Source organism: Castor canadensis, chromosome 5, assembly GCF_047511655.1.
Source record: "Castor canadensis chromosome 5, mCasCan1.hap1v2, whole genome shotgun sequence".
NCBI classification, from domain to species: domain Eukaryota; kingdom Metazoa; phylum Chordata; class Mammalia; order Rodentia; family Castoridae; genus Castor; species Castor canadensis.
Genome location: NC_133390.1, coordinates 34,646,977 through 34,669,638, shown reverse-complemented (window position 1 = coordinate 34,669,638; position 22,662 = coordinate 34,646,977). Strand labels below are relative to the sequence as shown.

General features: G+C 33.2%; 1 protein-coding gene across 2 annotated transcripts in view; it reads left to right on the top strand.

Annotated features, from left to right (window-relative positions):
* Positions 1–22,662, top strand: part of Gbe1 (1,4-alpha-glucan branching enzyme 1) — a 278,447-nt gene that overhangs the window by 168,472 nt on the left and 87,313 nt on the right. For both annotated transcript variants that reach the window (XM_074072930.1, XM_074072931.1), the window contains exons 8-9: positions 17,758–17,873; positions 21,262–21,389. In XM_074072930.1, the coding sequence (XP_073929031.1) occupies positions 17,758–17,873; positions 21,262–21,389 (244 nt within the window). The remainder of the gene's footprint in view (positions 1–17,757; positions 17,874–21,261; positions 21,390–22,662) is intronic.

Sequence of the window (22,662 nt, the reverse complement as noted above, 5' to 3'; positions counted from 1 at the left end):
GAAATGCAATTGCTTCAAAATATTTCCAGCATGTTAAAGATTTGTGCTGTTCTGTCTTCTAGACTTTTAAATAACTTGCATAGAAGGGAACAAGAGAAAATAAATCACTCTTAGTGACAATATGTTTTTAGTCTCCATAGAGAGAAACATAAAGATTACGTTTCTTTTTTCAAAGCCTGGGTATATGTTTGATTAAAATCTTAAAATCAATCATTTACTTTAAATTGGATTCCAAAAGAAGGGCACTAGATTAAATCTCCTACTGTAGTTAGAGAACAAAAGTTTGTGTTAAAGGAGGTAAAGAGGACCACTTTCATGTTTTATAGCTAAATTGCAAACTTGTCAGTACCCAGCAATACAGTTCATCACAATTATAAAACTGAGCTGGTGGTATGGCTCAAGTGGTAGAGTGCCTGCCTAGCAAGCGTGAGGCCCTCAGTTCAATCCTCAGGTCTACAAAAAAAAGAAAGAAAGAAAAGCAACACTTACACACACAAAATTATAAAAATGAACTACTTGAAAGCACCCTGGTCACCTCAGACCTGCTGTGGAACACAGTGACCACCACTGAAAAGGATAGTGGTGCAATTCATTTCAAGTGGAGCCACCTTCAGTCACAGGTGTTATCAATAAACCTTGGGTTTCAGAAAGCTATTGTGCTGCTGCTTCTGGCTACCATTGGGATGATAGAGCTTCTGAGGTGGCTAGGCCAGAACTCAAATCTTTGTCTCTCACAAAACACATTAGGAATATATATACCATCTCTAATTTATCAAAATCATTTTTCTTTCTTGTTTTAATAAGATCATAAGCCTTCAAAAAGGTTTTTCCTTATAAAGTGCTCATGAATTGTGAGAAACAAATGTAGGCTTTTTATATCTAAACATAACAAAATTTTTTCATAAGAATACATTTGTCCTCAACTAGATCTTCCTCTTTCATCTTTAAAAGAGACAAAATTTTCAGTGTATTGGCCAAGACTAGCAAGCACTATAAAACAAAGAATCTTTGAAATGATTCTTTGATTAACTTGCTAAGAGTCATATACTTAGATGGTGATGGGAAAGGTAAAAACATCAAGTACAGAGTGCTTTTGCTAGCTTCTTACTTCCTGGTGTTGCTCTAGGCAAAGTTTGAAGCAAAGGGCAGACATATGACATATGACATCATAACAGTTGAAAAAGTTAGAAATTATAAGAAGGATTTATACTCCAGAGCAATACTAAGTTTTATGCATACCTCTTATTTTCTGGACATTTCTACATGTTTATGTGTCTTGTTTCATTCTTTTCCATTTACATCTTTACTGATTTTTTATACCTCTTTTTCCTTCATATATCCCTCAAGAACTGGCTGTGAATTAATTTGAATCACAACTTACATTAGTGATTAGTGAGAGTGCCAAGTTTGATCTGTTTGAGGCTGTACTGTGAGTGAGTTGAGTATTTGCCATCTTTAATATCTGAATTAAAATATTCACATAATTTAAAGTAGATTTGACCACTAGCATTTAGTATCAATAATGAACTTTGACAATAATATTGTCAAAGTAATTGGTAAATTAAAAAGAAGTATCTATGAACAAGTAGCTTCTTAAAAAGGCAAGTTTATGGGAATTGCTACAAGATCTGAGATCCTCTGGTACATCCATAGTTTTATTAGCTTCACTAATATGTCTGTAACCAGCGAAACAGAAAGTGAAAGTACAAATGCAGAGCAAAACAAAACATTTAGAAGGCAAAAATAAGAGTATGGGCTATAATCTTAGGTATATTTGATGTGTTTGATACTAAAATCAGCCTGACACTGCAACCCTCCTGATCTAAGCCTCCCAAGTAATAGCTGGGATGACATGCACCCCTTGCCCAACTCAAATATACCTTGTTAAAAATACCTTTTATTTTCTTTTTGTTTACTCATTTAGCATAGTACTTTTACACAATTCACGATTGTTTCTTCAACTCTAGAATATAAGTATTTATATTTTAACACTCTTGGTCTTCATTTAATAATGAAGCCTTCCTGTCAGGTAAGCTAAAGTAAATGTTCATGGTTTTCTTCTTTTGTCTTCTCTTAATTTTATTCTCACAGCCAACTGGAGACCCTAAGAGGGTATAAGTAATTCTTTTGCCTCCCCTACATCCTACCATAAGTGTAATGAGAAAATTGAATATGGTTATGTGGATAAAGCACTTGGCACATTATGGGTTCTCCGAAAAGGGTGTTTTTCTGTTCTTTCTTTATCCCAGCATGCACACCACCTGCAGTGACAAGGGAGACAAATCATCTTAAGGAATTAACAGGTATATTGTGATAGGACAGTTACCTAATGTTGCACATTGTTTTGGGGCCATCAAGTAATGTGGTCGGAAGTATTCACAATGACAGTTCTATTTGTCAGTATCACAAAACTGTTCAGTGACCTCTAGTAAAGGTTGAAAAAGGTCCTGTAAATGTAATTTGGGAGGACTTGCCTAAATAATTATTGATCTTAATTTAAACGACTGATTTAATCAAATGACAGCATTCAGAAATTATATTTCTTAAACAGAATTTCTTTTTAGGGTTTTCAGTGGAGAAAGCAGATTTAATTAGAGAGCCTCATTCCCATATTTTCCTTCCTCTTCCAATGTATTGATACAGGCAAATATGCCATAAGTAGTGCCTATGTACAGGAGGGCATGGGGGTAAAGGTTGTGTACTACCTCTTGTGGAAATCAATAGTTTGACATAGGACAGTTGAAGACTAACTTAAAATACTCTGTGGTTGCAGAGTAGTGACATTTTTTGATATTTAAAAATGCTACCCAATTTAGTGACTGTTTTTACCAATAAGAATTATTTCTGAAACAAGTATCGTATTTAGTACTAAAAGACTTGAATGGCCAATACAAAATTAATCATAGACGAGCAGGATTATAATATGCTTGTGTAAAACATACGCTATTCTTGCATGCTTTCCCTGTTCACTTGTCTTTTATGTTGACGTGTGTGGCTGCTAATAAGCAGTGCTTGTAGAGGCAGAGGCCACAGGGTTTAGGTTGCGTATTGCTTACTAAAGGAGACCAGTGGCTTGTAAGGAAATTTAAAGATTGGCTTAAATAAACCTATACTAAATTTTGAAAAATTATGACAGGTGCAAAACATAAGAATTTAAAAAATTCTAAAATCTTAGTTCAAAGATTAAAGCATATTTTTTGAAAATTCAGTTAAATAAGAGCTAAAAATAAAATAAAAATAGTTATGAATTGCTTAGTAGTGCATAATAAATAGATAACATTATAAAGTTAACTAAGGACAATTGGGCGTAGGAAAATAATTTTTAAACTGGCTGTACATTTTGAAAAATTAATTTAGATTAACAAAGTAATATGCAAAATAAAGGTATACTTCTTCAAGGCGTGGACTTTTTTTTCCCCTCTATTCTGCTCATACTTCTCCAAACTACAGTGAATAAAACCAGGAAAGGGCAAGGTGGTGCGGTGTGGTGTAATGGACCAAGAGGTCTGATCTCTAAGCCTGGTCCTCCCCTCATATATCTCATCCATTTCTTCACTTTGCAAGTATTTGCTGTGCTTTCCAAGGCCAGATACTCTGCGAGGCTCAGGGGATGCAGCAGCAGGCAAACAAACATGACATACAACTGTAGTAGAAATTTATTACTTTGCAGAAGATTGATAATAAATTTTTTTAAAAGCTACTATACAAAATGGTACACAATGCTACGTAGAATATGATGGGGAAAAAGAAAAAGATAATAGTATTGCATTCATAAGTGATAAGTAAACATAAATGAGAGTGATGTGGTTGGTATGGTAACTAGAGATCATTGAGATGTCTGGTCATTGGTATGAAATCTTATGAGTATTTGAGCTGGGGTCTCACATAGCTATGCAGAATTCTAGCCAGAAGAAATACCAGGTATAAAGTAGCCATGGCTTAGATGAGCTTAATTGTGCTTCAGGAACAGACAAAAGGCCATGTGTAGCCACTATTTAATAGGTAAAAGAAGTCAGAGTATTGGACCAGAACCAGATTATATTGGACCTTGTCTCCAGGGCTGTGGAGTACGTTTTACTCCAAATGAGATATGACTTTCTTTAATATGGCATGTTCATTTTGCCTAGGCAGTATTTGATCTAGTGTGCATCATTACTCTCAACCTGGCCACATATTGCACATTTGCAAAGGTGTGGGCATTAATGACAAGTGCCCCATGTGTGGCTTTAACAACTCATCCTGTGTCATTATATGTAAAGAAGAATCTTACGCAGATTTTTTTTGAAGTGTTCTTTTAAAGAAAGCTTACTTTTTTTTTTTTTGGCATAGTCTGAATTCCTATCTAACTTTGACCTGATATTCTGTGCTGCCTGAACTTTCGTTATATAGGGTCTGTATCTCTAATATTATAAATGAACACTTTCTTCTGTTGTTTTGTCCTTTAGAAAATTGTCAGTTTTCAGTTTGCTTTTTACTCCTGAATGTATAATATGTGTATTTTACAATTAAGTAGACCTTTGAATTGATTTCAAGAGGTAGACTTGCATGTTAGTCAGTGGCTGTGAAACCTGAGGTCAAATTCTGACTCCATCACTGGCTAGCTATGTGGCCATGCAAAAGTTACATATTAGCACTGCTAAATTTTGAATTCTAATTGTAGTGGTTGGCAAGTCATTTGGCCCATGGGCCAGTTGTGGCTGGTGCCTATTTATAAATAAACACTTATTCAAATTCAGCAACATTCACTCCATTATGTATTGTCAATGACCTCTTTCACTCCACATCATCAGAGTTGAGTCATTGAGATGTGGATTGAGACCTTACATGTTCCATCAAGCCTAAGATGTTTATTTCTAACCTTGTACAAGAGAAGTTTGTTAACCCTTGTTATGATGTGCACTCCTGAGATTTATTGTGGGAATTCAATGGAATTAATCATTCAAATCCTTTAGTTCAAGGTCTAGCATTAAATAAGCATTCACTATATATTTTTAATTATTTTTTAAAAATTCATTATTTTAAGTTCCAAATAATCAGACCAAATTTTATGATGCATATATTCTTAGGGTAAAACACTCAAACTTATGAAATATAAATTAAAGTACAGTAGTCCTTTGATGAAACGTGTCCATGTTTGCATTAATAACATTTCCAAGTATTGAAAGTTCTATTTTGCTCATTAAATATCCTTTATATGTATATATGTGTGTGTGTGTACACACAAATACTATGCATGTATGTATATGTATGCATATATATATACACATTTATATATACATTTACATATAGATGTAAAAGTTCTGGGCCACATTACAGCAATGAGGTTGAATTGTTAAATTAATCATTGTAGAATTCTTTGAAAATCTAAGCAGCAAGTGCAAATGCAAAATTTATAACTGAAACCAACAAGAAGAGCTGATGATTCCTTAAGGACATTAATGTTTTTATGGTTTTTTTCCTTTTGTTGTCCTCACCGGAGATTTATGTAACATTTGGGGAAATTTTCAATATTTAATCATAAGCATTCTTATTCCAATGTAGGCTATACATACATGCCAGTTTGAACTTACTCTTACTCTAAAGGCTAGACATACTACCTTTTTTTTCTTTAATTGGTGTATATGTTTGCATGAATGCCCATGTGTGTTAAAACTTCTAATGGACAAATTTATGCATTAATAAGGAAATAAGATTAGTGAATAGTTTAGTAAATTTACTTTTCTAGTGGTAAACATGTTCTAAAAGGTCCCTAAGCAGGGATTATAAACTGTGGGGAAAAAGAATGAAGATGATCTTTTATTCACATATTCTAACCAAATATGTTCTTATTTTGTTCCTGTATGAAACTAGCTTTCTAAGTTCTACATCACACTAATTACAGAGCCACTTTTGCAGATATCCCAAATAAGATAATCATTGTTTATATTTCATTTAATCCTGTGAAGCAGAATTTTGTTGTTCTTATTTTCTGTTTGTTATAGTTATGAATCCAAGCAACATTTTGCTTTGTTTATTTTTACTGCTTCAGAGTTAAAGTTGGATTTTAAAAGTGTTAACTTTTGTGTGAGCTCTTTAGATTTCTACGTAGATTATTAATTGAGTTCAGGTGAATGGAGTTGAAATTAATAACAATAGTATCGTTTCTACCACTCAGTGCTTGTGGTTAGGTTGGGCAGAGAGCATTTGTGTGAACTGTTACCTTGCCAGGCATTAATGTACAGAATAGTCAGGAAGACTTTGGGAACTCTATGCTGGGCTTCCCATGATGGATAACATTAGGATAGTGAAAGAATAGCAAATGGTTCTTTTTTTTTTTTTTTAATTCATATGTGCATACAAGGCTTGGGTCATTTCTCCCCCCTGCCCCCACCCCCTCCCTTACCACCCACTCCGCCCCCTCCCTCTCCCCCCCATCCCCTCAATACCCAGCAGAAACTATTTTGCCCTTATTTCTAATTTTGTTGTAGAGAGAGTAAGCAAATGGTTCTTATATTTGACTTTGAGGCTAAAAGGCTGGTTGGTTGGTGTTCTGTTTGAGTATGGAGTTTCATTTTTTTTTTAGGGAATTTATAAATTGTTTAAACTATGAAATTTGACATGATAAACCTTTGGGTCCAAATTTTCGTGAGCATATAGTTCAAATGATTCTATTTTGTCTGTATTTAGGAAGTCAGAGAAGTTACTGGTATGTTGGGATGGCTCTGCCCTTAGTAGTGTGATTAGTGTCTTTGGCAAAGGGACTTCACAGAGCTCCCTGGCTCTTTTTTCATCTTGTGAAGATGCAATGAGAATTTGGAGGTCTATACCAGAGATTTCTTACCAGAACCTGACCATGTTCATGTCCTGGTCACAGATTTCTAGCTGCTAGAATAAATGTCTTTTGCTCATATACAGTTGGGACTAAGATGGATAGCTAATTCAGTAGCTAGTTTTGCACAAAATCTGATTGTGTTGATCATCTTGAGATAAAGTATTTGAGACTACTCTGAAGAATCGGTAGTATGTAATAAAAAGTTGTTCCTTTGATGCCCATTAGAAGTGGACTTGAATGGGCAGTACACTATTCGGTTTATCCTTCAGACCTGAATATTCATGTCACTTTCTGAGAAAATTAGTTTCACCTCTACAGAATAGATTAACAGTTTTTGTCTCAATGTAATCTCTTACAACCATATTTTTTCTTTGAATTTTTAATCACTGTACTAAATATGCTATGTTAGTGTTTGTAAAATGATTGTCTCTACTATTAGACCTAAAACTTCATGAAGTTCTATAGTGTGTATTTGCCATGACTGGCCATGACTCCAGCACCTTCCTTGCTCCTGGTACTTAAAAAATACTTTTTGAATGCACAAATAAACACCATACTCCTCCAAAAAAAATGCTGCATTTAAAAACAGGCTTCTTTTGATTTTATATTAGTCAAAACATGTTCATACTTATAAAGATTCATTTAAACATGAAAAATTTCAACTATTAGAACATATTAGTATAGTCTAACCATAAATACAATTTATATTTAAGTATATATTTTCAAAGTTTGTTCTTTAAAAGCATTTCTTAATGTATATTAATCATTGCTAATCACATCTTTTTATTGACTACCTGCTCAGGAGGTTGTTAGAATTATCATCCATCTTACAATGTGGAAAATTTAGTGTAAGAGAAATTAAATAAATTCCCAAATTCATAAAACTAATGATTATATATTAAAATTATTGATACGTGGGATATATTGGATTTAAAATTTTGGTGTACTATGTGAATATCCAAAAGTAAGTACAAATTTATATACAGTTACACTGAGAATGATAGTGTAAAATTATATTTTAAGACATGTCTCTTGGAACACAATAGGTTGGGGCCTCACCTGTGCCTAGCTCCTCAATGATGATGAGCACTTCATTTAAACCTTGTTTACCTCAGTTTCCCCAGACATAAAACATATATGATCTCACAGCTGTTTTTGAATAACTATATGTTATGTGTTGGTTCTGGTAGCTCTGTGATTTAGAATTCCTTTTTCTTACCTGCATAATGATATATTTCCCCTTTCTGTTCTTACCTACATAATGACATATTTCCCCTTTCTGTTCTGATTTATTCCAGTCAGCCCATTAAAAGTAAGTTCCCTTTGCTTGTGGAAATGTTTATAAATATACATTCAAAACAATATATTTAGCAAGATGGATGCAAATCTGAACAGCATTGAAGACTCCTGGTCATATAATCTTCATGCCTAAAATTTAAATATGAACAACAATTCCCCAATTCTTGATTCCTTGTCCCCAGAATAACCATTTGCACACACACACATATACACTTGCCATTGTTGGGGAATGTGGTGCCTCTCTTTTTCAACCTTGCCTGCCTGTTTTCCTGTATTATTAGGTTTCTCCAGTTAAACTTCTGTCTGGAATACTTGTCCATTTTTGATCCCAGACTACAGTGTTGCATGTTAAAAATAAATTCCTTTTTCCCACATCCTTGCCAATATTTGTTTTTGGTGGTGTTCTTGATGGTAGCTATTCTATCAGGAGTGAGGTGTAATCTTACTGTGGTGTTAATTTGCATTTCCTTTATGGCCAGAGATGGTGAGCATTTTTTCCTGTGTTTTTTGGCCATTTGGACTTCTTCCTTTGAAAAAGTTCTGTTCAGTTCAGTTGCCCATTTCTTTATTGGCTCATTGATTTTGAAGGAGTTTAGTTTTTTGAGCTTCCTGTATATTCTGGTTATCAGTCAGTCCCTTGTCTGATGTATAGCTAGCAGATGTTTTCTCCTACTCTGTGGGTAGTATCTTCAATTTAGAAAATGTTTCTTTTGTTGTGCAAAAGCCTTTTAATTTCATGTAGTCCCATTTGTCCATCCTTTCTCTTAGTTGCTGTGCCACTTGAGTTCTACTGAGGAAGTCCTTGCTTCCAGTGTATTCCCTGCTCTTTCCTTTACTAGCTTCAAGGTTTCATGTCTGATTTTAAGGTTCTAAGTTCACTCTGGGATGATAGTAGTACAGGGTGACAGCATGGATCTAGTTTCAGTTTTCTGCAAGCAGATAACCACTTTTCTCAGCAATATTTGTTGAAGAGGCTGTTTTTTCTCCATTATACATTTTTGGCAACATTATCAAAGATTAGGTGAGTGTAATGTGTGGATTCATATCTGGGTCCTTTATTCTGTTCCACTGGTCTTTGTGTCTGTTTTTGTGCCAGTACCTTGACGTTTGTATTCCAGTGGCTCTGCAGTATAGTTTGAAGTTGGGTGTTGTTATACCTCTAGCTTTGCTCTTTTTGCTCAGTATTGCCCTAGCTACTTGTGGTCTTTTATGTTTCCAAGTGAACTTTAGGCTTGCTTTTCAATCTTTGTGATGAATTGGGAATGTAAGGTAGTACAACCACTATGGAAAACAATATGGAGGCTCCTTAAAAAAACTAAAAATTTATCTGCCATACCATCCAGCAATACCACTCCCAGGGATATACCCAAAGGAATGTGACTCAAGTAACTACAAAGACACCTGCACACCCATGTTTATTGCAGCACTATTCACAATTAGCTAAGGTATGAAAACAGCTAAGATGCCCTTAAAACAATGTTGTATTTACACACAATAAAATTTTACTCAGAAGAGTGAAAATTTGTCATTCACAGGTAGATGAATGGAATTGGAGAACATCATCTGAAGTGAATTTAGTCAGGCTCAGAAGGCCAAAAGATGCATGTTATCCCTCATATGTGGATTATAGACCTAAAACAAATGGGACATGGACCACACACAGAAGGAATAGGGCAAGGGAAGGAAACCTAAAACTTGAATGTGGTTGATGTGCTCACTGTATAGGAATGAGTATAGAAATCTTAAACTGCCTGGGGCCACCATGAGAAGAGTACTGTGGAGGAGTGAAGAGGATTGATAAAGATGAAACAATTGGGCTTGTAATACATATATGCATGGGAACAACAGAAGGCATCTGCTTGTATAGCTATCTTTATCTCAAACTAGCAAAAATGCCATTTTTCTCTTATTATCTTTTATGTTTTTAAATCTAAGAACAGAAGAACAGAACAGGTTCTCCCGGGAGTGGGGATTTTGGCAATGGTGGCAGGGGAGGTGTCAGGAAAGGGGTAAGAGTATAAATATGGTATAAATAATGTACACACATGTATGTAAATGCAATTATGATACCTGTTGAAACTGTTCCAGGAATCAGAGGAGTGGGGATGAAAGAGAGCAATGGAGGTAGTGATTTCAAGTATGATATATTTGAATACATTGTAAGAACCTTTGTAAATGCTACAATGTACCCCTGCCCAACACAGCAATAATAAAATAAATAAATAAAAATTAAAAAAAATTTTTTTAATTCCTTGGCATTTTAAATATAATTCTTTAAATATAGATTATAGTGGAGTTTTCTTTTAAAATTATCTAAAATAGTAGTTACTCTGGGATAGTCACGGAGAATCCTGTTGTCTGTGTAAAGTTACTATGGTTTATAAAATGATAATTATTTTGTGCTAGATAAAACATTATTCCCAGATGCTTTATGCTTATATCTTTCAGATGCAAGATCTTTACTCCATTCCATCTACATTTTCCTTATTTTCGATGGTATTTAAATGCATTATATATATATATCTTTGTATAAATATATCTGTAAGTTTAGATGTATATATGGTTTTCTCAAGCCATCTTTTGAAGTGAAACTAAGTATAATTAAATAAACATCCTATCCCTAATTATAACTTGCATAAGATAATGAGGAAGTATCAACTACAGGAATGTATTTTTCTATAAAGAGTTTTATAATAGCTTATTCCAATGTATATTTAATCTAATGAAAGTAAACCAGAAGGAAAAAATGAATATTTAACTTTTCAAACTTGTACATTTAAAATAAGCACTTAAAAATTGATTACTGATTATAGTATGAATCTTGTCATGATATATATTGTATATGTTCAAGTCACTGTTGCTTATTTTGATGTGAACCAGTTATTTATATTAATTATATATGTAAGATAATCCTTTTAATCTTGTTTGGAAAACATAGGCTTATGTGAATCTTTATATAGTTCCTTATATGTGCATACATGTAGCTAGATAATTTACAGTGATTTATTCTGGAAATGAATACTACTTGTTTAGATAAGATATAAAAATTTCACAAAATACCCCATGTTTCATTAAACGGAACAGCTTTACCAAAACATAAATCCTTAGCTAGGCTTTCTGCTTTCTAGACCGCAGGTTCCTCAACGTTTTAGATCCTCTTTGAAAAATGTGGTTCTAAGATGTCTTGAAATATTAAAAATTTATTTTATAAACATTAATGCATTAATGAACTATCTTTGTTAGAAAACAAAAGGATATGAGCTAATGTAGAAACACCTGATATTAAATTTATTAAGTACTTAATCACTCAGGGAAATCATTAATTGCTACACTTTGAGCCCCCCTCCCAGGCCTTTTTTTGTGGTGGGTTATTTTTAAGAAAGTGTCTAGGGAACTATTTCCCTGCCTGGCTTCCAACTTTGATCCTGATGATGTCTGCTTCCTGAGTAACTAGGATTACAGGTGTGAACCCCTGGCACCTGACCACATTATTTCTTTCCTAATACCAGAACATAGCTTTTACCACCTTGGTGGTCCATTGTACACACACACACACACACAGACACACACAAGGCTAGGTACACTCCCCTTCAAGTTTGCCTTTTCATCATCTTTGAGCAGATAACACAGGTTAAATTAGACAAAAATAAAACTTGAAAATTTCTCAAGTTCTTTTTAGTACAAACATAATTGAAAGCACATAGCATATAAAGGCACAATATGTCATCCCTTTCTGTTTATTTCCTAGTGAATGTCTGATCAGATTTACTTAAAAGACAAATAGAGATCATTCTGATACAATATATTATAAGTACAATTTAGGCCTGGGAAGGAAAACTTTTTTCTGATACTAAATATGGGTAATCAGGGTTCAATGGATTATAAACTGATGAAACAGTATAGTAATTTATGTCATGTAAAGTTGTACAGGATGAAGTCTAGAAAATGTGATATTCAAACTATAGTATCCTAAATTTTAATTTAAAATAACTACCTGTACTGTGAAAATTCGATTAAAAATTTTGCTATTATATGTACATTATCACTTTTAGATCATATTACATTCAGTTCCAATGGACTGAAATAATTAACTATTAGCAAAAATGTATGTTTTTATTTATTGTTCAATTTAAAATTAAATTGATTAATGAATTGGTTAAATTTTTTAAAATAGTAGGTTGTTAGAGGTTATCTGTTTTCCAGTGGCAACATTTTAGAATATCTTGCTAAAGATATTTTTATTGTAATGTAAGACTATCGTTTTTTTCTTTTGGCATGATGACCATTTTGATAAAAGATAAAAAAAAAACTCAAAATATCTTCTTCCTCTAAGTCAATTGTTGTCCCAGTTGAAATATATACAGCAAAATATTGAGGCTTTTGCTTCATTGTCTATGATTATACTATTTAATAGCCCTTCAGCCTCAGTGAATGTCTTCTATTTATTATGATAATGACATTAGGAGGTTTAGTAATATTCAGTGAACCAAGATGTTTGTTTTGTAATATCTCAGAGGTTTTTCTGGACCACAAATAAATAGAACATTAGGCAAATAGGCTTGGATTACAAAATGTAATTTCATTAAATAATTGTCATTGTATCTGATTATATTTGCTCGCCAAGAAAATTTGGCTGTGTTTTATTTCATTATAAAGTTTATTGGCAGAATGTGAGACAATCAGCAGTATTTTTCTTTATTTTTTGGATATTTACTATAAGCCTTAATATTGGAATTATATGTGTATGACAAAACTTTCATTAATAAACCTCATTACTTGATTACAGGTTGAATATTTTAGACACCTAAACCAATTAGAGTCCTGATTTTTCTGATTGCCAGAAATCCTCTTAAGTGTGTATTATCAATGTGCTCAGTTTCTCTGTTAGACACCTGTGATTTAAACATTTTTAGTGTCTTGCAATTCACAAGAAAGCTACATTTCAGTATCTTTTCTTGGATTTTAAGGATTTTGTTTTTGTTTCATAAAAATTAAATGGCAGTTAGCCATTAACTTATACTACATTTACTTATACTATTTATACTACTAATACTAATACTTAGTATTAGTTCCTAAATTACATGTTATAAGTTTTAAATATGAAGCTAATCACCAAAAAGACTATCCTCAAACATTTTCATGTTGACCATTTATTCATATGTGTGTGTGTGTGTGTGTGTGTGTGTGTGTGTATACACAGAAAAGTTAGCACCTACCTCTTCTAATTATTCCAACACTAGACTTTCCAGTGGTATGTAAGGAAAGGGTTTTTTTTTTTTTTTTTTCATTGTTGTGTTGGGTGGGGATACATTGTGGCATTTACAAAAGTTCTTACAATGTGTCAAATATATCATACTGGAATTTACCCCTTCCATTGCTCTCCATTATTCTCCCCTCTCCCATTCCTGGAATACTTTCAGCAGGTATCATTTTTGTATTTACATACATGTGCAGGAAAGGATTTTTTAAAATCTATGTCAATAGAGTAACCTTAAAATATAAGTCCCTCCTTGTCTGTTGGAATACACCAAAGTAAAACTGCTCTTAAATTCTGCTTTATGTTTTTATGGGACTCCATAATCAACTGGATATATCAACTGTGTTATGGCCTGTGTGATGACATTTTCAGGTAGAAAAGTGAATTGCCTTTTTTATCATACCCTTTGCCAGACATTTTCATACTTTGACTCAAGGCAAATCGTTCAATTGAGATGATTCACTTCATTTATTACTAGAGAGCACATTGAGCAATATTTCTAATTCAAGTCGTAGTTTGCAATACATTATAACTCTTCTTCTTCTCAATTCTCCAAAGATTGGAAAGTAGAATTTATGAGTGCTAAATTTGAAAACTGTGAGAGTAGAAATAGTACTGGACATCTCTCTGAAATCTGTATTTTTACTTGTTGACATATTCCTTAAGCTTGTACCATTGCTCCATTTAAAAGGCAAATTTTGGATTCAACAAACTAGTTCATTCATGTATGATGTTAATGTTTCCATTGTTCATGTATCTGCTGGACAGTAAAGTTCAGAATAGGCTACTTCAGCTGGATGTCCTTTTGTATTTAGGTTTGTAATGCATATTTAAGTTACTTCTGCTTGGCTTTGAGGTTTGAGTATCTTTGACATAAAATTACTTTAAAATATTTTTTTCTTCTGGAAACCTGTAACGCTAAGTATTTTACAATTACATAATAAAGCATAGTTTCTACTTTTGTGGAGAAAAAAGTCGCAGCAGGACTAATACTGCTGTCATGAAAAATGCCTGCCTACAATATTGACCTTGGTAACTGAATGTAAACCTAGATTTTAGGAGGGTTCTCACCATGTGTAGAACTGTCAACAGGGTCTCCACTCTTATATTCTTTGAATGAACAATGTGATTATGCTGATCACCTACTTTCTATCTAAGAGTCTAGTTTTTGATGTGTACCAAAGAAGGGGGTGCCAGATCCCCATTCCCCAATAAAACCCAGGAAACTGAGTATCTGGTGAGCTTCTTTGGTAGGTAACCATTTACAAGTGTTATTACAAGTTATTGTCATAGAAACTAAGTGTGTCCTGTATGAGTTAGGTTAGGACTAGGACAGGGCTCTTAGAAGTTTGCATCTAGTTACTTCTGGTGTTTGTCCCATGAAACTTTTCATTTGGTCATTTTGCTTTAAATTCTTATTTTGCAAAACAACAAAAAATATTAGCCACAGGTACAAAATACGCTGGATCTTCTAGTGAAGTTCTCTACACTGAATCTCTGAACCTTGAGGTGGTTTTGAATACCCCTAGATTGGCTTTCTTATAATAAGTTATGTGATCTGAGATAAATATACAATATTTAAATACATTATCTACCTCAAGTTGATTGTTTATATGTTGCAAGGAAAGGAAAAACAAAGCTACATCTTCATTACAATGACACGGTCTACAACCTGTTTTTCACCTTTCAGTTCTTATTGTTGCATGCAAATACTAATATCTGTGGTATGGCTATTTTACAGACTCAGACCTCAGTGTTTCTGATCCTTTCACTTGGATGATCGCTAATAACCTGATTTAGTGACCTAAGTGCAATCAATGTGTTTTTAAATTACTTTCAACAAGCAACAGGATATATAAAGGGTTAGTTTCTCTTAAGTTACCATAGGTGAGATAACAAACACTAACTTTATAGCACAGAAACTGGAACATTTATGAGTTTGTATTTCCCCTATTTCTTGCTCTATTATTTTCTCTTACACAATAAAGGCTAGCTACTTTTAAAGTGTTACACTTATAAAGCTTGTTATTTTTGCTTAATTTTCCTAAAATCTAGTTTTAGTAAATGTATTGAGCCAGGGACTTAATACTTTTCCTTTTGCCTTCCCTTTGCTGTTATTAAAATTTTAGGTCTGATTTATTTTTCCTAAGTCTTTTCTAAGATTTTGATTAAAAATCCTTCTAAATTTGGGGTATGTACTAATTTTGATCTAGGTAAACTGCCCTCTGCTAGAATGTTGTGTATTGTTTTGTCCCTTTTATGGGGCACATTTATTTTGTTGTACTGATTTATAAAATAAAATGATAGATATTTTGCAAGCATCATAAATTTGATTTATTCCTATAATTTTAACATTTGGTGATTTTTTTTAAGGCTTTTTAAAGACATTGTTTCAGGTTAAGAGTATTTCGGAGATCTATTCATGAATACAAATGGAAAAATGAGACATGTTGAACTATTCTAGGAATGTGGGTGGGAATGATGGAGAATGATGGAGGGTGTGAATTCAACTGTGATATATTGTAAGAACTTTTGTAGATGTCAAAACATACCCCCACTACAACAATAATAAAAAAGTAGAAAAAAAAATTAAATTACCCATTAGTTAGAACTTTTAAATTACATGTTCCATTGTCATTTCTTTTTTGTTTACCACAGGACTTTGTTTTATATTTATCTATTACAAAAGTCTGTCTATTCACATAAATTGAGTATATTCTCTTCTTTATTTTTTTCTTTTATTCATATGTGCATACAATGTTCTGGTCATTTCTCCCCCCTTGCTCCCGCCACCTCCCTTACCCTCCCACTCCTTCTCTCTCCCCCCCACCCCTTTGCTACCAGACAGAAACTATTTTGCCCTTATCTCTGATTTTGTTGAAGAGAGAGTGTAAGCAACGATAGGAGGGACCAAGGAATTTTGCTAGTTGAGATAAGGATAGCTATACAGGGAGTTGACTCACATTGCTTTCCTGTACATGTGTGTTACCTTCTAAATTAATTCTTCTCGAACTAACCTTTTCTCTAGTTTCTGGTCCCCTTCTCCTATTGGCCTCTGTCACTTTAAAGTATCTGCATTAGTTTCCCTGCATTGAGGGCAACAAATGCTATCTAGTTTTTTGGGTGTCTTACCTATCCTCATACCTCCCTTCTGTGCTCTCTTTGTCATGTGATCAAAATCCAGTTCCCTTGTTGTGTTTGCCCTTGATCTAATGTCCCCATAGGAGGGAGAACATACAATTTTTGGTCTTTTGGGCCAGGCTAACCTCACTGACAATGGTGTTCTCCAGTTCCATCCATTTACTTGCAAATGATAACATTTCATTCTTCTTCATGGCTGGTTATAGTTGTGTGACTTCATATCCAGGTCCTCTATTCTGTTCCACTGGTCTTCATGTCTGTTTTTGTGCAGGTACCATGCTGTTTTTATTGCTATTGCTTTGTAATATAGTTTGAAGTCAGGTATTGTGGTATCTCCAGCATTGTTCTTTTTACTGAGTATTGCCTTGGCAATTCGAGGCCACTTGTGTTTCCATATAAATTTACTGGTAGATTTTTCAATCTCTTTGATGAATGTCATTGGGATTTTGATGGAAATTGCATCGAACATGTAGATTGCTTTTGGGAGCATCGACATTTTTACTATGTTGATTCTACCAATCCATGAGCATGGGAGATCTCTCCACTTTCTATAGTCTTCCTCAATCTCTTTCTTCAGAAGTTTATAGTTTTCCTTGTGGAGGTCATTCACATCCTTTGTTAAGTTTACACCTAGGTATTTGATTTTTTTTGAGGCTATTGTAAATGGAATTGTTTTCATATATTCTTTCTCAGTTCATAGGGATATTTTGACAGTTTCTTTACCTATTTGTATTCCTTTTATTCCTTCTTACATTTTTATCCTGAAATATTTATATTTGAAAATAATAACATGAATTTTTTCCAGATTATCATTAAGCTACTTTTTTATAGATAATAAAACTGTGTTTTCTGAAAGGGAGAAAATATTACTTTACATAAAAAATCTTGAAGAAATTCTGAGAAAAGTTTCATATTTTCTTTTCAGCCACTATTATGTGTAATTACCATTCTGGGTGCTGGAGATACAGCAAGTGTCCCTTTTTATACCTTTTATTCTATTAGTTTTACTTAGAAACTAAAGGATTTTGTGATTAAAAGAAATTTAATAATTTTCTTTTTAGTATGAGTTTCATTACAAAAGTGAGATTATTTATTAGTTGTTTTCTGATTTTACTGTGATATGTTTCTTGAATTTCATGATTTTTGAGACAGATTTAAAACTATAATTGATACTCTTAGCAAAAAATGAATAACAATAATAAAACAGTATTTGCCCTGGGCTAAAATACATCTTTGTCTAATATTTTAGCTGGGAGGTTTTAAGATTCCTTCTGTCAAACCTAAGATGGTGGTTGGAAGAATATTGCTTCGATGGATTTCGTTTTGATGGTGTTACTTCCATGCTGTATCATCACCATGGAATGGGTAGGTAACCTGACATATTACAGATGTATCTAATAATCTTCTTTATTTTTATTGGAAGATGATAATTTGGTTTGGGGCTCAGTTATGAAGACTTCATTGCCATTAATGGTGACTTCACTTTTAAAAGTTGTTCCATTTTGTATGCCTTCTCCATAGTCTTTTCTGATCATTTTTGACCAAGAGGTAAGGTATATTTTATAAGTAAGGAAAAGATAATGATTTCCTTTGCAATATGTCTTCTTAGTAATATACTAGCCTTAATATGTAGCTTAAATTTTTTAAGAAACCATTTATTACAACTCCCTGAGAATATGAACACAAGAACTATGAAAAAGAATAAGTGAGAACACTGACGAATGTGTGGGCTTCTTGCACATTATACATGAAGAGAATGTGCATATTTTAAAGACAGATTTGATTGCTTCAAATTGTCAATCAGTTAGTAAATTAAAAATATTGACCAGACCTTTAGTTTAAAACTTATAAAAAGTGGAATCTTGGTCTTAATTGTCTCAATAGCTAACATGGACGCTTTTTTTTTAATGGCCACATAATCACTAGCAACAAGTGAACAAAAAATGTGAGAAAATTTTAGACTATAAATACTGAAAAGTGGCTATGAAGCAAAGAAAGTTAAATATTCAGAGTGCTACTACTTAATCATGTTCCTGCCTCTGTGCATAGCAAAGGTTTAGAAAGACTCTCCCATAGTTGAAAACTCCTCTACTGAGGGTCATGTACAGTCCAATGGCATTAGGGAAATGAACCAATATTCAGGGACATGTGATATGCTTTATATGGATAGAGAGTCCATAAGATGGTAAAGTAAAACCTTTTGAGTTACTTAACATATTTTTCCCTTAAAATGAGAACAAATTCCAAGGAAAACTGCATAGTTAAAGGACATATATTATCCTACAAAAATTGTTATTAAAATATTAACATTCAAACACAGAAATTTCAGTAATATAGAGATATTCAGTGGTTAAAAAGCAAAATATCCTAATCAGAGACATTCATGTGGAAGAAAAATTTATTTACTTCATGGATTTAAAAAAATGGATGAATTCATATTATTCTGTTTCCAGAAGCAAGGTCTTCAAAATTCTTAAGGGAAACAAGGTATGACTTAATAGCTGAAAGGTGGTTGCCAGAAGCTGAGAAGGAGAGGCAGTGAGGAAATCTTAGGTTAAAGGATACAGGCTTTCAGGTATGAGATGAAAATGTATGAAAGATCTAATAATAGCTTGGTGACTGTACTAATAATACTGTTTTATTCATTTGGGATTTAAAGGTTCATAGCCCCTCCCACACATATGCACAGTAACTGTGGGTGGTGATGGATGTAATTAATTTGTCTGTGGTATTTAGTAGGCAGTAAACATCTATATCACATCTTTATCATGAAACTTGCATATATATGGTTTTTGTCAATTGCGTATTTAAAAAACAACAAAGAATTATGTATATAAAAGGAAATTTCATATTTCAATTATTATTGAGGTGTACACATGTAAGAAGATGAGAAAGAAAATTTCCATAATTATACTTGAAAATATTCTTCAATGATGAAATCCAGGAAACTTGGAATAAAAGAATGAAAGTAAAAGAAATTAGATATAGGGAATCAAGGAGGCAAAAGGCTGCTGTTAAACACCGATTCTATTTAGTTACAAAAGGAAGAGTAAATAACTAAAGAAATAGAAAATAAGTAATTCCAATAAGTGAAATTTACTTTAAGCAACTCAAATTAGGGTGTGGGAGTTTAATTATAATTTATTACTTATGAGTATAGTAAATCTATATTACAAAATTTGAAGCATATATAAAACTATAAATGTCTCAGTGTCATGATATTTTTCATATATGCTTTTCTTTATCTCAGGGCTCTAATATCATATTCTCAGAATTTAATCTTAACATTTTTCGGTATGATAGAAAATATATTAGGAATTTAAATTTTACAGTTCCTTTTTTTTCTTACTTTGTTTTTTTTGCTCACTTATTCACATGTACATACATTGTTTGGGTCATTTCTCCACCATGCACCCCTCCCCCACCCTTCCTCCCTTTGCCCCCTTCCCAGTTCCAGGCAAGTCCCATTCTGCCCTTATCACTTATTTTATTGAAGAAAAGACATATGCATAATAAGGAAGACAAAGCATTTTTGCTAGTTGAGTTAAGGATAGCTATACAGAGAAATTCTTATTATTGTTTTCGTGTACTCATGTGTTACAACCCATGTTGATTCAACTCTAACTGATCTTTGCGTTGTTTCCTGATCCCCTGCTCATGATAACCTGTCATTTTAAGGTTCCTATATTAGTTCCTCTGGAGTGGGGACATCAGACACTTTCATGTTTTGGTTTTCTACCTATTCCTATATCTCCCGTATGTGTTCTCTCCTTGTCTTGTGATCCAAGTTCAACCACATTGCTGCATTTGCCCTAGATCTAAAGTCTGCATATGAGGGAGAACATACGATTTTTGGTCTTCTGAGCCTGGCTGACCTCACTTAGAATGATGTTCTCCAGTTCCATCCATTTACCTGCAAATGATAAGACTTCATTCTTCTTCATGGCTGAGTAAAATTCCATTGTGTATAAATATCACATTTTCTTGATCCATTCATCAGTAGTGGGGCATCTTGGCTGTTTCCATAACTTGGCTATTGTGAATAGCGCTGCAATAAACATGGGTGTACAGGTGCCTCTGGAGTAACCTGTGTTGCATTCCTGTGAGTATATCCCCAGGAGTGGGATTGCTGGATCATATGGCAGGTCTATGTTTAGGTTTTAAAGGAGTCTCCAAATTTTTTTCCAGAGTGGTTACACCAGCTTACATTCCTACCAGCAGTGGATTAGGGTTCCTTTTTCCCCACATCCTCGCCAACACATGTTGTTGGTGGTGTTTTTTATGATGGCTATTCTAACAGGGGTGAGGTGGAATCTTAGTGTGGTTTTGATTTGCATTTCCTTTATGGCTAGAGATAGTGAGCATTTTTTCATGTGCTTTTTGGCCATTTGAATTTCTCCTTTTGAAAAAGTTCTGTTTAGTACAATTGCCCATTTCTTAATTGGTTCATTGATTTTAGAAGAGTTTAGTGTCTTAAGTTCCTACAGTTCCTTTTAATATCATATCACCTTATTTTTCTGCTGTAAAATTCAATTAGAATTAAATTATATCTTTATTTGTTTTAGAAAAAAATTGATTTTTGAGGATTGTCTGAACTGAGTGTCAACATGGAATATTTTTCTGACTTAGTACATTTGCTGACAGTAATATCATTACAGTTTCTGACAATAACATAATTCCTATCAATTTTGGGTATGTGTGTCTCAGAGTTAAGGTTTGATATAATGTATCTATATTTTTTTCTCTTCTTTAGGTCAAGGTTTTTCAGGTGATTACAATGAATATTTTGGACTACAAGTAGATGAAGATGCCTTGATTTATCTCATGTTGGCAAATCATTTGGTTCACACACTGTATCCCGATTCTGTAACAGTAGCTGAGGTAAAGAAATAGTGATCTCTTACCATCTGACCCCTTTAATACAGACCATTTTGTTAGCTTGCACTATTTGAATATTTGATCTCATGTTGTTAATAATTGGAAAAATGAAATGGGACTCTAACTATAGTACAGCTGTTGTGTATAGGTGGCATATTATTTAGAATTCACTGTTTTTCTATTAGGAGATAATATACCCTAATTACTTGTCACCATTCCATTATTGAAGAGAAAAATGCCGGTGATTAGAAAGAAAATATCCTAATCAGTGTACAGGTCCTTCCGTCCTGAGACCTTCAGCAGAGAAAAGAATTGAATATTAATGTGTGTCTGTCTATGTATTTATCTACTTTTTTTTTTCCTTTTGGGGTTTAATCATTAGAGATGGCATGCATCACTGCCTGCAAAGCTTCTCTGAAGCCTTTCGTGCTCTGATGTGGTTACCTTTCTTGTTTATGTTACTGCTCTGGTATTGCCACATGTTCACTAATTAGTCATGATTACTGAAAGTTCATGATTAACTGTCCCAAAGCTCTACTGTAATGCTAGAATTTGGTATATGCATAATTGACAATTCTCCTCTTGGTGGTAAATGTGACAAATTAAGAAGTCTGCTAAATACTTATGCTAACTTAAATTTAGTACTAAATCTCCATGGTTTACTGAGTACTCTAACCAGGAATTATTAAAATTGAATTTAGCATGTAAAAGTGTTTTACAAACAGTAGTTTGTATACAACAAGCTGTAGTGGTAGGCATATAAATATAGTTAGGATACCTTATTTTAAAAAGGACTCAAAATTAAAGTATAGTTCACTAAGATATATAGTATCTGTTATATTTATAGTATTTATTATTTCATACCCTTTTTTGTATTCATTTCTCAAAACCAAAACTCTCTAGCTATTAGAAGGATTTCATGTTTGTCTCTAGATAGAGAACAGTCTTATTTCCTTAAGGCCTTTTGCTTTCTAAATATTTATGGGACTAAAGAGACTGACCTTAAATTCCTGAAATAAGTTCTTATGCAGAATTAAAAAACAATTCCAAAACTGCATGTAATTTGGACACTCAGTATTAATTCACACTCTCTACCTATCTACATCAGGCCAGGCAAATTCTTTATGCACTAAATGTCGTTTAACACCTATCAGAGTGTATTTTAACTTTTATTTCTTCATTTATATAGTGTTTTAATTTTGTCTGTCACACATCAAAAAATTAATTTTTGTCAATTACATTTTTGGCAATCCAAAGCAGAGATATTATATATGAC